Raw genomic sequence first — 16734 nt, 5'->3', positions numbered from 1 at the left:
TGGGAATCAGATTCTCCCCCTTCTCTGTGGTTTACTGTCACTCCTTGTTGCTGCTGTTGTTATTTATCGACTCATCTGAACTAATTTCATTAAGTTTTTGTTCTTTGTCCTGTATGGCTGTGAAGTTTCTGCTTGGTTACCTTAGTGGTCATCTAATGGTTTGACAGAGCATTTCATCAATACCTGAAACTAGCAAGTCCCTCAGCCTTTGCTGAGGGGCTCTATGTGTGTGTTGGGGTGTGCCTTCTTTACTCAGCCGGGCAGTTAAGAACTCTGCCTTACCTTTCATTTCCCACTTTAACAGATCCTCAAGGTCATCTTGCGGTGAGCGCTGAAGGCCTTGCCTCTTTTCCGAGCACGTGCACGACTTTGGGCATGCACCAGCTTTATATCTGTGCATGGTGGTCTGGAGCCCCAAGATTATGGAATTCCCCAGGTTTTCCTTTTAAGCTTTTTGTTAAGTTTATTGTTGCTTCAGCTGTTACCACCTCAGGAGATCACAGTGTTAAAGTTGCCCCTGATACTTTCTAGCCTGAGGAAAAAGTCTTTCACACAGGTGAGTTGTGAGTCTGATGAAATAAAGACAACGGGCAAGTGGGGTCTTCCTTCTAAACGGGTGGCACTTTTCTGAAAATGGGGTCAGAGTTCCTTCAGAGTTAGACTGTCACTTCCAGTGGCTGCCAGGCTGGCTTTCACTGTGACAGTGTGGTGTTGGTTTTCAAGGCTACAATCAAGCTAGAAGGGGAAAAGGGAAGGGGATGGGACAAGATAAAATGCCACAAAACTCACTGTTTTTACTGTGAGTCATCCATTTTTCTAAAATAAATACTCCTCAGACTTTGTCAGTATCCTCTCTTCTTTTATTGTAGGAGAGCATTTTCAGAGGTCCTTACTCCACTGCTTTCACTGATGTCATTATGTGTCTTCTTATCATGCATTTGCTGTACTTACCAAGCTCTATTTGGTGATAATAATTTTATTTTGTGTAATAAATGCGAAAAATATTAAACATATATAGCATTTCTGTTGCCCTTTATAGGCCATTCTTTGTCAGTGATTGAACATGAAATCTTTTCGTATCTAAGTAGGGAAGTGGGCATGGAGTTTCACCCCCGCTGTAGAGATGTGTGCTGGCTCAGAAAAATGAAGTGTTTTGCCCATTGCTGCCAAATTACTGCCAGTTGCATGTTGACTCCCAATTTTCAGTTTGTTTCCTTCTACCCAGTTGACTCCAGTAGAATTGTGATTTTGGTACATGAGGATACCAAGATGTAATATTATTTGGCTCTTTTTAGTACAGTTGTGTGTTGTACCATAAGAAGTTCAGTTAAAATGTTGGACTTCTATTCCATTGTCAGTTATCTCAATTTTAAAGCTATTTGATGTTTTGAACTTGAAATCTCCCATATCCTCTAAATTACCATTGTGCCCATTTTACATTTGGGTGCTTAAGAAAAATGTACACTATGCAGTGACTTTAGGGAAAGGACAAGAGGCTTATGTGCTGTTTTTGACATGCCAGTAATTATCCTGATTAATGCTTTAGTTTTTGACATCCTGTTATATATCTTGAACTTGGATCTGTTCTTCGTTTTTAAAGTCTGGCCTTGTAAGTTCTGCCTGTGTCTAATAGAGTAAGTTAACAGCAACAGATTTAGTTAAGATGATAGCTACATGTTTCCAGATGAAGCTGTTTTCTCATCCATTATCTGCTTTATATCACTGACATACATGGAAACAGAAACAAAGTTATTGAACATCTGGTTGATATTTGAAAATGCCATCCATTCCTGATTACCAGGGATAGTGAGGCAGGGCATTTCCTTCAATCTGTCTGGTAACTCGATGTGCCATGGAAAATGGGGTTAGAGACTATAAAAGGGAAGAAAAGATCATAGGAGGTAGAATTAATCAGGGAAGACTTCTTGCAGGAGTTGATACTTGAGCTTAGCTTCGATGGAAGTACAGGATCTCATTTGATGGGGAAGACAGGAGATCATTCTAGATAGGGCAGCACCAAGAGGGAATGAGAAAGGAACTGAAGCTTTCCCAAGGTGGTGGTCCCAGGGAGCTGGGAGTAGTGACTGTGGGACAGTCGTGTTGAAAGGGCTGCTGAGGTGGGTGTTTTTTTTTCCCCCTCTTCTTTGATTCCTTTTTATTGTGATGAGAGAAATCCCAGGGCACCAAGAGGCAGAAACTGATCAAGGGGCTTCCTGGTTTTATTAGCAATGCTTCCAGCTCATTATCCAAAGTGGGGCTTCTCTGCCGTGGAATGGCTCCCTCAGCAAAAGTACTGGAAAACAGAAGGGTTTGCCCTCAACTTGAAGCAAAGTCTCTGTGGACGACTGGGTGACTGTCCCTCAGAGGGAAGTGTTTTGACTCTTACGGATTCTCATATGACAGGAACTAAGGTCCTGGTGGCTTCCAGCCATACTCTTTTATTATGCTATCTGGGACATTGGGCAAGCTCTTCCTATGTTTTTTAGAAATCACAACCCATGTTTATTTTTAAATCATCAAGAGCAAATAAGTACAATTTCTAAACAACAAAAACTTTAAGAGTTTTGAGACACTGCATGTTCCCTTCCCCTTTCGAAAATATATAAGCTATTTTTTTTTTAGGTGGGGTACATAGTTTCTGGTGTCCTTGTTTAAGATTAATAGATGAGAGTTGCAAGCCATGAATACCTCCTGCTTCTCATGAAATGAAAATCATTGCATGGCGTCGTCAGGAGAGCTCAGACTCTGCGAAAGGCATTCTCCAGAGAGCCATCCAAAAATTGGAGGATTCTGGAGGGACTCAAATACCTAGCTGGAGAGTAAGGGTTTGGTCTAGTAACGAGCCACCAAAGAGTCTCAGCAAGAGAAGTGACACTCCCAAAATCGTGTTTTAAGAGGAGATTCTACCATCTTTGTCCACGGATATGTGCTCATGTGTGCCATGAATAAAGATAACGCAGCCTTACGAAATAGTAAGGACAACTGTGTCCATCAGGGAAGGATCCACGTCTTTATACTAGAAAAGTCAGTATTATTTCTCTACAATACTTAAAACCTTCCGACATGTAATGTGTACAGAGCCGCATATTACATAATTTACTTAAGAGGTGTTATATGTTTTATGTTTTATGACAGGTTATTGCAGTGCTCAAAGTCATTGTGATAGTATCTTTTTTTTTTTTTTGGATAATTTAAAACACATTTTTCCCCTCTAAGAAGTTTAAGCTGTTTGTAGAGGGGAAAAAAATCCCCCTAGCTTTTATAAGCTGCTTATACTCCTAACACAGATTAACTTCCCAGCACATAAAGGGAATACTGGAAAACTCAGGCATGATTAAATATGCCCCAGAGGATTAAATTTTTCCACATAGTTTTCAAGCCAGAGCTATTAATAATGTTTCAGCATTAAACTTTCTGTGCATCCTGATGATGGGGGAGGCCTTGCTCACTCTGCCCTTGCTGTTTTTCCGCCGTCCAGATTTGCAGCACTACAGAATTATCTGTGCAAACATAGGCTTGCAGTCTGAAAGTTTAATTAAGGTCCAACAAAGAGTCATCTCTGGAGTCATTCCAAATTTTTTTTTCAAAGTTTTTGTCCATTTTTCACTCCCATGTGTTTTTTTTTTTTTTAACCTTACTGTAAACCTGGCACAAAGTAGCTGTTGAATGAGTTGAATAGGTCACTCAGAAATAAGTGATCACTAAACACATAGTATTTAGCATTTTGAAAAAGATCACTTAATTTCTATGTACGTTTTTCCCGAGATAACATTCTGATTTGTAAGGAATCTCGTAATTACTGAGGGATTGAGTTATTAAGTGCCCTTTTTTCCAGACGGTGGGTTGTCAAATTAATTAACTCTGGCTAATCAGCCAAAGACTGTATTTCGTTAATGCCTTGAGGCAAAACAGTCACCCCCTGCTCCTCCAGCTCTCTGGGACTCCCTGTCTACCTGTCCCTCCAGCCCGCAGGTCTTTGCTCACCAGCCTCCGGTCCCTTCATTGGTGCTCAGTAGCCCCTCAAATTCTTTGACCCTGTCCTGCCAGTCCCCAAAGGTGGGTTGTTAACTTTACCTTTCTCCCTCAGCATATTTTTTCTGCCCTGAATGGGGGCTTTTGATGGCTCGGCACTCGTCATGTGCCACTGATCAGCTTCCTTTCTCACATTCCCCACCCAGCCACCGCAGACCATCACTACCCCCTCCAAGTCCCGCAGCCCACCCCATCGCCTTCTGTGGCAGCAGGTGACCTTGCTGCCGCTGTTCAGCCCCTGAGCGCCTCAGCCCGCGGTTCCCCATGCTCCTAACTTAACCACTCGTCCCAGCTCCGCACGTTCTGCACCTGGGGCAGAGCCACCTGCCCCTCCTTTCTAGCTGCAACTTCTTCACCAGGACTTCAGAGTTCCTCTTCCTCTTCTTCTGAGACCTTTCTCCAGTGCTGAAGAAAAAACTAAAAACTAAATTGGGATTTTAATATTATTGGAGTAAGTAATACGTGCATATGGTTTTAAAAATTCAAATAGTATTAAAGAGTGTATAGAGGCAACTACTTGATGTCGTGTGTGTATGTGTCCCCTTCCAGAGACGTTGCGTTCAAAACGAGCCGGTCCACATGTACATTTCCCTCTCTACCTCTCCTCTTTCACCTTTATTTTAAAAACATTAATACTTGACACATGGTCTGGACATTGCTTTTTAATATATTTCTGTCTTGGAAATCAGTTTATATTAGAGTACTGTGGAACTGCTTTATTCTTTTAATGGATCCAGGTTTTGTCCTTGATTGTAAATATACCACAATTTAGTTAACCATCCTCTTTAAGTGGTGGTTGTTCCTAATCTTTTGCTGCTTCAAACAGTGCTGCAGAGTGAGCATCCGTACACACCAGTCTTTGCCCTCATGCAAGCCGGTGTAAGAGGGGTGGTGTGGGCTTACTGCTTAAGACGCCGCGTTCTCATCGTCAGCCTTTCTCTAAAATGTTCACTTTGTAAAATTAAACGATATTGAAGAATATTGGGAAGAAAAAGGAAAATCACAATTCACCAACCCTCAACAGTGACAAAAAGTCTTCGAAAAGTAGTCTTTGAAGTGGAATTGCTGGGTTGAGGAGTTTATACATTTTCATTTCTGAAGGGAGGAAATTAAAAAAATTATTTTTCTATTTCTTATGTCGTTTCTTCTCCAACCTTGCTGTTCCTGTGTAATTGATTTCAGGGACTAATCTTCAACGTCTTCTATCCTTCTGAAACATTCTTCTCTCTATTCTGAGTTTTGAGAGACTTTCCGAGGCATTCTGGTTCACTGTTTGCTTTCTACAATTCACGGTTGCTATGATCATTTAATTCCTAAATGTGGTAATTGCTTGTTTCTAAGTACTCGTCTGTTCTTATACTGTTCTCCTTAAAAGGCTTCTTTATCTTTTGATCTTTTTATTGAAGGCCAATGTATGTATGAAACAGTGCTTGACAGTTTCTCACAAGGTATACTTTTGTAACCAGAACCCACATAAAGGAACACGTATGACCAGCACCCCAGGACCTCCCTTGTGCCCCCTTCCAGTTACAGTCCTTTCATGGATAATCCCTCTCCTGATGTCTCACGCCATAGATACATTTTGTCTGTTTGTTTTTATACTTTATGTAATTGTAATCCTATAGTACATAATGCTTCTCCCTTCTTTTGTTTAAAATTATGTTTGTGATAATTATTTATATTGTTACGTGTAGTTGTTTGTTTTCATTTCTGTACATATTTCATTGCATGAATAAACCACAGTTTGTTAATTCATTCTACTGTTGATGGACACTGAAATGGCTTCTGGTTTGGGGCTGTCATGAATAGTGCTGCCCTGGACACTTTTGCTCAGGTCTTCTGATGCACATAAGTATACATTTTTTGTTAGGGTTGTGTATCTGGGAGTAGAATTTCTTGATAACATGGCATAGAAGTGTCAAACCTCTAAAGTGGATCTCTTATTTTGCATTCCCATGAGGATACTGGTGGTTCCACATCCTTGCTAATACTTGGTGTTTTCTGTCTTTTCTGTTTTAGCCATTCTGTAGTAGTTCACAGTGGTTGTAATTTTCGTTTCCCTGATCACTTGTAATGTTGAGCAACTTTTCGTATGTTTATTGACTATTTAGGAAACCTCTTTTGTGATATGCTTGGTGAAATTCATTTTTACATTTTAAAAAAATTTTAATGCATTTGACTAGCTGGTAGGTCCCATCTCCCATCCTTTTGTCCCCTCCTTTCCCTTTCCCTCTTAAAATTTTCCTCTTGGTCCTTCTCTTGTCTATTATTTTTTTCCTGAAAGGTGAACTTTAGAATCAGTAACCTCAACTCTTCTAGAATTTTTAATGCATTTGAATATAACTTACTTTGAGAAATACTACCATTCTTTCTAAGAAAGAGAAAATGATATATACTAAGCCCAGCCGGTTTTGTGCCAACCAGATCGATTTTCCCATATTTACTTACTTTTGCTAGAGGAGTGGTGAATTAGGTTTATTTTATTTTTAGAGGAGGTGCTGGGGATTGAACCCAGGACCTTGTGTATGCTAAGCATGCATTCTACCACTTTAGCTATACCCTCCACTCCTGTATTTAATTTTTAATTCTAGTTTTAGTTCCATTTTTGACAGGTGATTATTAGAAGTGAAATTTTTAATATACATTTAAAACCTACAGCCTCGTTAAAATATATATATAAATGTCTTACAGGTCCTCGATCAATATGAGCGAGAAGGATTTAATTTCCTAGCGAAGGTGTTTAATTCTTCACATTCCTTCTTAGAGGACTTGACCGGTCTTACGTTGCTGCATCAAGAGACCCAAGCTGCTGAGGTAAGACTAAAGCAAGCTTTTTATGCAGAAGACTGATGTGTTTGAAACCTGTTTGATATTCAGATTTACGGAAAAGGGAGGAAGCAGTTATGATTTTTTTCTTGAGATCAAGTGTCACTAAACAAGTCTGCCAGTGGTCAGAAGAGGAACCTTCTGCAGTTGCTGGATGCTGACGCGTGCAGGTTGTTGGATGGCAGGTGCCAAATGCACAAAATTGCTGATAGAGAAAGTACAGGTTATTGATTTCCAGGCACTGCTGGTCCTTCCTAAAGAACAGCGTGCCTGTAGCTGTTGCAGAGTTGGCTGTGGGGTCCGTATGTCAAAATGCAAGTCAGGGAGCCACTGGACTCCGGCTGTGTTCCTCAGAGAGAATGTGCCTGGCTTTTATTTCACAGTTGAATCAGTCTTCTTAGACCACGGAACCCCACCGTGAAATGACTTCCTCATACAACCTAAGAGACTTGTGTTTTGCTTGTCAAATAGAGTATTTTGCAGATCTTAACTTTCTGGGTCACTACAATTGTGGTTTTTTTTTTTTTTTCTTTTTTTTAAAGACCGGTATTTGCACAATTCATTATCATTTTGTTTTTCCAAATGCTCGCTGTCCTTACACAAGGGTATGCTGGATATGTGTGGCACTATCAGGTCACTCGGCAAAACAGACAGTTCCTCAGAATCGATGAATGAGATTAAATCAAAATCCCCACCACCCCCCTCCCCACTCCCCCACCAGTTACCAGGGTGAAGAAGCTCTTAGGGAGAATGCAGTCTGTCACCGCGTTTCCATAAACGACACGAGGAAAACCTGGAGGCCTGTGTCCTGCAGGAGTGGAGTGCTTGCAAAGTTACCGTTACTCCCATAGTCCTGTTCATTGGTCACCGCCTGGGGTTGCGCATCCTCAACACTGGGGGAGGCCCCAGTGGTCAGTGAGTGATGGTCAAGCCCAATGCTGGACTAACTGGTGGTGAAAAGGCTGCTGTCTGGAAGATCAGAACTAGCACTGAATATAGAAAAACCATGTAGAAACACCAGGATCAAATCTTTTGAAGCTTTCGGCAGATCAGAGTAAGCTTCGTAGGCCCGGCAGAGAGGAACGGTAGTGCCTCTCTAGTGCTGGACTTAGACCTGAAACTGGCTTTTCTTGAACTCGCTTTGGTGTCCCCTGGGCATTGAGCAGATGGCAGTCTTCACTTATGACCAAGAGGGAGGCCCACATAGAGCCTCTCAGCTTCATTTTTGGAAGGTGAATGGCATCTCTGAAGGACTTTAAGAGACTTTGAGATTTTCCTCGGCGCTGTGGTTGGCTTCCCAGTTAACAAGGTTCAGAGCATTATGTTGCTCATGGCTGACGTTTTGCCTTTTGAGCAGTACTGATGGTGAGGGAGGAGTAACTGGCAGGTCTTCTCGTCCACGCAGGCGTTTGGCTCGTTGGCTGGGGGAGTTTTCCACCCAGCAGGAATAATTCGCATGCTCCTCTGTAGTTGCCTGGAAGAACTGCAGCTTGAAATTGGCCCCATGTTTCACTCTTTATAGCAGAGCGGATGCTAGGACACTGGGCAGATGCCTTGATTAAACCTGGCTTGTTTTGCATTTTAGTTGGTCAAACATTAGCAGCCTTTTCGAAGATACAGAAGGGGAAGGGGGAGTGTAAGAGAACACTAGTGTTTGGATGGGAGGCCAGCAGGGGGGATGATTTCCTCCCCAAGTCTGAGTCGTCTTTTTAAAGTTTTCCTCTATTAAATTACATTTATAGTGTTGGACTCATAAGCCACACATCAAATTTTAGATTAGAGATGGTAAACTGGTTGGTCTGTGAGGCAGATACAGCTTACAGGTGTGTTTTGTTTGGCCTACCCTATGTGTTAAATTCTGAATAAAGCCAATGTTTAAAAATTAAGAGTTTTACATAAAAATATGAGTTTTCCCATTTCCAACTTCTATGAAAAATCAGATTTGGCAACACCAGGCCTGTGTTCCTTAATAGTGATGGTTAGCTGGACCTAAGAAGCAAATTTTATAGAATTTGCTTTTAAATTTTAAAGAATACACTTGATACAAAACTTTAAAGGCATGAAAATATTCTGTGTGGGAAGGAAACCTCCCTTCTACCCCCGTGCCTTACCCCCCAGCTCCCTTCCTGGAGACACGCATTGCTGTTTCCTGCCCGGAGATACTCCTTACCTGACGTTCTCATTCAAACGATGCCCTCCAGTTGATGACCCTTAGTAGCACTGGAATTTGCAACCCCTATCTTAGGAAAGGATTATTCTTTTTCTTAAAAAGCCCTAAATAAGACTATGTTTTAAGGTAATGCTCACCAGCAGATCTCATAGCAACAAAAATCAGTATCTTACCTACATTATTTTACTTCACTGTGAAAAGGTGTGTGTAAATAAATAAATATGAATATCAAAAAATATTCACATATCTGTTAAAGATAGTGTTTTGATTTACATAGTTGATTCCCAGTGCATTTACAGATGTTCAGTAATAAAAATGCAAATTTCTGTGTCCCATATAATAGAAAGGTCCCAGTTTATTTTAGCAATGCAGTCAGTAATGCCCAATTAATTCTCATTTTGGGCTAACTGGTTTTATCTGTCAGCACTGGAATTGCAAAAGATTCAACTGGATAATTATATGTGACAGTATCATTTTATACATTGTTTATAAAAATATATGTATTTATACAAATACTGTTTTTTAAAAAAAATAAAACAAAACCCTTACTGAACATTTTTTGAAAACTTGGTAGCAAGGCATTGTGCTAGTAACTGAACACAGAAGTGAGATGAGCTCAGAGTCTAGTGTGAGAAGCAGAGACATAAATAGTGAACTCTAGCATCATGAAAAATGTTTTAGTTGTTTATATATTCGATGCTGAGAGAGCAGTTGCTCCTGCCTGGGAGAGCAGGGATGTCAAGGAAAGCTTCACAGGGAAGGGAAAAAATATTCCAGTTAGTTTTAAACAATGAGTAGCTTCTCTAAAAATAAGAGTTGGATTTGGGCAGGGAAGATACAAGAGAGGAGAGGAGGACCAGGGCATTCTAGGAGGAAGGTCTCAGAGGCCAAGAGTCTTCAGTGTGTTACTCAGAATCGTGAGCAGGTAGTTGGAGCCAGAGTTCCCTGAAATCAGATAATGTCTTTTTTAACAACAGCTTTTTTGAATTATAACTTAGATACCATGAAATCCACCCTTGGTAAAGTGTACAATTCAGCAGGTTTCAGTATATTCACAGGGTTGCTCTGCTACTGTTACTTAGTGCGTCTTCACTGCTGCAGAAAGGAACTCTGTCCCCACGAGGCAGTCACTCCTCACTCCCACCTCCTCCTTCTGCCCTGGTACCGCTCATCTACCATCTCTCTCTATGGACTTGCCTGTTCTGGACACACCACATAAATGGGATCAAACAGTGGACGGCCTCTGTGTCTGGCATCTACCACTTAGCGTGATGTTTTCTAGGTTCCTCCATGTTGTAGCATGGTAATTGTTTTCAATTTAAAGAAAAAACAAAGTTTTGATGCTATTAAACTTTCTCATGTCCCTTAAAGCCTGTGGTCTCTCTCCAAGAATATAGCCCCTTTATGAAGGGTGAAGGCAAAGTGGATCTTGCTTAGGGACTACATACAGATCCCTTTATTTTCATAGACAGGGGGACAGACAGAATGAATTGGGAGATATAGTCAAGACAGAATCATCTGGCTTTAGTGAGATGGATTAATACAACCCAATTTTTTGCCGCCATCTCCTTTCCCTTATCAGATGTCCAAAATCGATTGTCATTACTGTAGCCGAGGTTACTGGTATAGGGACAGTGCTGTTGAGATTAACAGACAGATCGCCAGGTTGGTTTCTGTTGGAGGAGGGGCCGAGGGGCAGGGTGCAGGGCACCGGCAGTTGGGTGGAGGCGAGCGCCAGACTCACAGAGACCGCTTTGTCTTGGGTTATGATGATTTTGAGGTAACGGAATGAATGAGTGAAAATGACTAAATGGTATCAGAGATCGGATGGAGAGAGAGCCTGGAGAAGAAGAACAGAACTGGTAGATTGATTTAGCAGATAAAAGAAAGTTCTCCTGTTTCATTTAGTGCAGTGAGGAGAAGCTGTGGAGCTAGGGTGCAATAAAGACGTAAATGAGAAATGTGTGCGGCACGTTAATGTGACCTCGAGTTGTAGATGAACAGATTGAAACCACTCACCTCATAAATGATTTTGGTAACGTTAACATCTCACAAAGAAAGGGTCTTGGACAGAGACCCGTATTCTTTGTCTGTATGTTGTCTAGCTGCCAAATTGTAGGTACACCCTGCCCAGGAAGTATTAAAAGGCCCCACTCAGCTTTTTCCCCTCTTACAGAAATGTTGCTGTCTGAATAGGGAATTTTGCATGAAGTTCTGACTTTTACTTTCAAGATCCTTAATGAGTATGAGTTTGGGTATTTGGAGATTGAGCCCAGTGCCCTGCAGACAGCTGTTTATCCCATTTGGAACCAAAGGAAATGGCCTTGAAGTTGATGAAACACAAGATATCCAAGTCACTGAGTGGTTGAAGTGCTCGCCACATCCTCTTAAGTGCTGGACTTGTTGAGGAAAGGCTCAGTCTAAACCAAACATGCGAATGACTTAGCCGTCTTTCCATAAAATTTGCTGTGACTTCTCTCCTTAGGGTTATTTTTCATCAAGTATCAGTTCCCATGTACTGATTAAGTTCCAACTGTGAGTTCAACATTGTGCTGTGGGAAATGCCAAATAATGTTCACGTTCTATCCAACTAGAGAGAAAATACTGATTCACAAGCGTTAATAAAACAAGCTGTATTGGTGTATCCTTGAGATCTTCAAGTTCCAAAATCTCATAATCCAACGTCCCTGGAATACTTCATTCTCATTCTTGAGAGTTTGCAAGTTTTATGACTCCAGGATTGATTTTAGGTTATGTTTTCCTCCCTTGATGGTAATATCAATATTTGATGCTGTATTGCTCAGTTACTTTTTCAGGATTACAGTTCCAGCACTCCTTTAAAATAATTGCATTTTTCTCAGGTTTTTATTAAGCAGAACTTTTTCTGCAGAATTGGAGATTAATGAATGACCATTTAAAAACTAAGTTTAGCACACCAACTGTAACATAGGATATAAAGTCATAAACAGGCGAGAGATGAACAGGGCTGAGTTGATGGCTTGATTCTAAATTAAAACTAAAATTCTGACTCATCCACTACAGAATTCAGAATTCTAGAAAATAAAATGCCCATTTCTCTCGTAGCAGGAGAGTCATATGAAAAACATTATAGTCATGTGATATGACTTCATTGGCATGACAGTTTACTATTCAGCAAAGTAAATAATACAATTAACAAGTGTTTCTGCTGGGCCTTTTGCACTTACACTGAGTTTTTGGCCTCTCCCCTTCACAGCTGGTTTTGATTTTGTTCCCGTGGAATATTCTTTTTGTTTTGTTTTGTATTTAACAACAGTCAGATATTTATGTACAGCTTCATCAAGAGCCTCTGATGACAAATATGCCTTTGGAAGCCAGTAGAAGCTGTGGGAAACCCCCGTGTCAGCACTTAAATGTGTTCCCAGTGGAGAGAAACCGCTCTGGGGACTGACCGAGCCGGCTCATGAGCCTGGCTCTCTCTTCCCGAGCCTTCTGCTAGCCCGCTCCCCACCTGCACCGGCCCCTCCTGAGGCCATATCCTGCCTTGACGAACAATCTCTAAAGACGCGGCTTTGGCTTTCTTTCCTAAATGAGGGGGACAGGCAGAAACAGCAGGCAGAAAGCCATTTAATTCTTCGATTGGAAACCAGAGCCTGGTTTTTGAAATGAGGCGTGGCAGTATCCCTTCAGAACTCACTCTATAAAATGAGTGCTTTTTATTTGCTGTCAGAGCTATCCACGTGGATTTGAGATGTTTAGATAAGTTGGTATTAAGGGAAGATCCAATTAGAGGGTAGACACCAGGGCAGAGTTCCCCACCCTTTAGAAGAGGAGTCTTGGATGGTACAGTCCACTCGAAGGTCTGCAGGAGAGAGAAGGGGAGGCCCGTAAGTGCTAAAAGCAGAGTTTAAAGAGCTAATACTAAGAAATAGGACATGGAAACTGCATCCTCCTTAAATTTTAGTCTCTGTTCTGCTAGTGTTCTCATGAGTACTTGAGGCAACATTTTGTGCATCAGTTTTCCCACTTCAGATAAGGAGGTTGAACCGTATGTGAAATCCTTTTTAGCTGTAATAATTCAGTGATGTTGATCTGAATGACCAAAAAGTAAAAAGATGGCCAATTTTTATTTCAAAATATTTTCAAATGTATCAAAGTGATTCCTTTTTGTACATTATGTAAATGTTCTCTGGTATCTTTCATATCTGGCTGCCACTGCTAGAAACATTTTTCGTTGCGTTCCTTTGAGATTTACATCTACTTTAAACCTTAAAAGAACATGTCTCATGCTTTGTATTGATCCGTGAGTGTAGCAGAGCACATAAATCCAAAATGGCACAACCCAGCCAAATAACTGACCTCATTCTCCAGACTTCGGCACCCAGGACTTTTGGCTTCATAAACTCAAGTCTCCCCTCACCATAACTGAGTAAAACATGCCACTTACTACCTCTTCCTACAGCTTCCAAAGACAAACTCCAGAAAAGCTCCCTTGTTTACATAACGGAGCATCCGTAGAATGTTAAATGTATAGTATCTGAAGAGTTTGTTTCAAAATGAGCCATATTACACTACATCACTCATAGAGTGTCTTGAGTGCCTGAACCCTGGCCTGGTCATAAGGCCCAAGTTCATAGCCCAGCTCCAACAAATGGCTGAGACTGCTGTGTTCAACCGAATGGGCTGAGCAGGGCAGGACCATGTACAGTGGCCTCGACACCTTGTGTCATTTCCTTCACTCAGCTTCATTTTCCTTATTTGTAGAATGGGATTAGTAATTCATACTGCTCACAGTTACTGTGAACGTTAAATAAGAAAGCACCTAACAAGAGAAAAGACAGATTAATTGGGCTCCATCAAAATTAAAAACTTTGTGCTTCAAAGGACACTACAAGAAAGGAAAGACAGCCTACAGAATTAGAGAAAACAGTTTTTTTGCAAATCATTTATCTGAGTAGGAGCTGGTATTCAGAATAGGTAGGGAACTCTTACAACTCATTAATAATAAAGGACATCTAACCCAACTTAAAAATGGGTAATGGATTTAAATAGACACTTCACCAGAGATATTCAGATGTCCAATAAGTGCATGGAAGGATGTTGGACATCATTAGCCATCAGAGAAAGGCAAATCAGAACCCCTATGAGATACTACTGCATACCCACCAAGATGGTATAATCAAAAAGGTGGCAATAGCAAGTGTTGGCGAAGATGTGGATAAACTGGAACTCTCACACACTGTTGGTAGGAGTGTAAAATGGGGCAGTCACTTTGGAAGACAGTCTGGCAGTTCCTCAGAAAGTTAAACAGGGTACATAACCAAGAGAAATGAAAACATGTTCACACAAAAACTTGTACACTGATGTTCATAACAGCATTATTTATCATAATGGCCAAAAAGCAGAAACAACCTAGAGGCCCATCAACTGGTGAATGGATCAATAAAATGTGGATATTACAGTTGGAATAATAATGGAAGATTACTTGGCAATAAAAAAAGGAAAGGGCTTCTGACACGTGCTACAACATGGATGAACCCTGAAAACATGCTGAGTGAAAGAAGCCAGTCACGAAAGGTCACATTTTACAGTATTTCATTTTTGTGAAATGTCTAGAATTTAAAAATCCAGAGTCAGAAAGGAGGCAAGAATATACAATGGAGAAAAGACAGTCTCTTCAGCAAGTTGTGTTGGGAAAACTGGACAGGCTGCATGAGTATCAGTGAAGCTAGCACACTCCCTCACACCTTACACAAAAATAAACTCAAAATGGCTTAAAGACTTAGATATATGACAAGACACTATAAGCCTCCTAAAAGAAAACATAGGCAAAACATTTTCTGACATGAATCTTAGCAATGTTCTCCTAGGGCATTCTACCCAGGCAATAGAAATAAAAGCAAAAATAAACAAATTGGACCTAGTTAAACTTACAAGCTTTTGCACAGCAAAGGAAACTGTAAGCAAAACAAAACAACAACCTATGGAATGGGAGAAAATATTTGCAAATGATGGGACTGACAAAGGTTTAATTTCTAGAATATGTAAACAGCTCATACAACTTAATAAGAAAAAAACAACCCAACCCCAAAATGGACAGAAGACCTAAACAAGCAATTCTCCAGTGAAGACATACAAATGGCCAATATGCACATGAAAAAATGCTCAATATTGCTAATTATCAGAGAAATGCAAATCAAAACTACAATGAGGTATCATCTCACGCCAGTCAGAATGGCCATCATTAAAAAGCCCACAAATGATAAATGCTTGAGAGGATATGGAGAAAAAGGAACCCTCCTACACTGTTGGTGGGAATGCAATTTGGTGCAGCCATTATGGAAAACAACATGAAGATTCCTCAAAAAACTAAAGATAGACTTACCATATGATCCAGTAATCCCATTCTGGGGCATATATCTGGAGGGAACCTTAATTCAAAAAGACACATGCCCCAGTGTTCATAGCAGCACTATTTACAATAGCCAAGATATGGAAACAGCCTAAATGCCTATTGACAAATGACTGGATTAAAAAGCTGAGGTATATTTATACAGTGGAATACTACTCAGCCATAAAAAAGAATAAAATAATGCCATTTGCAGCAACGTGGATGGACCTGGAGATAGTCATTCTAAGTGAAGTGAGCCAGAAAGAGAAAGAAAAATACCATGTATATCACTCATATATGGAATCTAAAAAAAGAAAAAAAGACACTAGTGAACTTGTCCACAAAACTGAAACAGACTTACACACATAGTAAATAATCTTATGGTTACCAAGGGAAAGGGAATGGAAAGGGATAAATTGGAAGTTTGGGATTTGTAGATACTAACTACTATGTATAAGGTAGATAAACAACAAGTTTCTTCTGTGTAGCACAGGAAACTATATTCAATATCTTGTAGTAACCTATAATGGAAAAGAATATATGTATGTTTATGTATGACTGAAACATTATGCTGTACACCAGAAATTGACACAACATTGTAAACTGACTATACTTCAATTGAAAGAAAAAAAAAATCCAGAGTCAGAAAGCAGATGAGTGGTTGCCAGGGAGTGGGGGTGGGGACATGAGGGAAGATGAGGAGGGTCTTCTTGTGCGGAAGGGTTTCTTTCTGAAGTGAGGAAATGTTCTCGTCTTGGGTTGTGATATCGGTTGCCCACTGTGAGTAAACCAAAACCATTGAATTACACAGTTTAGATGGGTGAGCTGTGTGGTATGTGAATTATTTCTCCCTAAGGTTTTTTAAAAGGAAAAGAAAGCAAGCCTATAAGCCTGGTGCACACAGCGGGGGCTCTCTGTGCTCTGCCCCATCTCCTCCTCTCCCTCAGGCTCCTGATGGCAGGGGTGACTTTCTGTTTGTGACAATGAGCATGTTGGTTCATTGTAGGAATGAACCTGGTGTAGATGAGAAAATGATTTCCTCCATTTTTATTGTGCCTTAGTTTTCATAGCCCTCGTCTCTGCTGACATCACCTGACCCTTTCTTGCACCATGACAGCCAGTAAATACTTCGCTGGGGTGGGATATGGAAGGGCCCCTGGCCCAGCACCTCCCTTGGGGGCCTTCTGGGATGAGAAAGTCAGCCCGCCATCCCGGGGCCATCACTGACGGCCGGCGGGAAGACGTTTTGTTGCTAAAAGTCAAAGCTGGTGTTTGAAAGATCTAGCTCCCAACCTGGATCTCAGTTTTTTAAATTTCCCTCTTTACCACAGGATTT

At 40.8% G+C, this 16734-nt stretch overlaps 1 protein-coding gene across 11 annotated transcripts in view; it reads left to right on the top strand.

The window, feature by feature from the left end:
• Positions 1–16734, top strand: part of ATG7 (autophagy related 7) — a 307951-nt gene that overhangs the window by 185208 nt on the left and 106009 nt on the right. For all 11 annotated transcript variants that reach the window (XM_031470899.2, XM_064496252.1, XM_031470894.2 and 8 more), the window contains one exon: positions 6724–6846. In XM_031470899.2, the coding sequence (XP_031326759.1) occupies positions 6724–6846 (123 nt within the window). The remainder of the gene's footprint in view (positions 1–6723; positions 6847–16734) is intronic.

The sequence above is a fragment of the Camelus dromedarius genome, chromosome 17, assembly GCF_036321535.1.
Source record: "Camelus dromedarius isolate mCamDro1 chromosome 17, mCamDro1.pat, whole genome shotgun sequence".
NCBI classification, from domain to species: domain Eukaryota; kingdom Metazoa; phylum Chordata; class Mammalia; order Artiodactyla; family Camelidae; genus Camelus; species Camelus dromedarius.
This window is presented reverse-complemented; position numbering and strand designations above follow the sequence as displayed.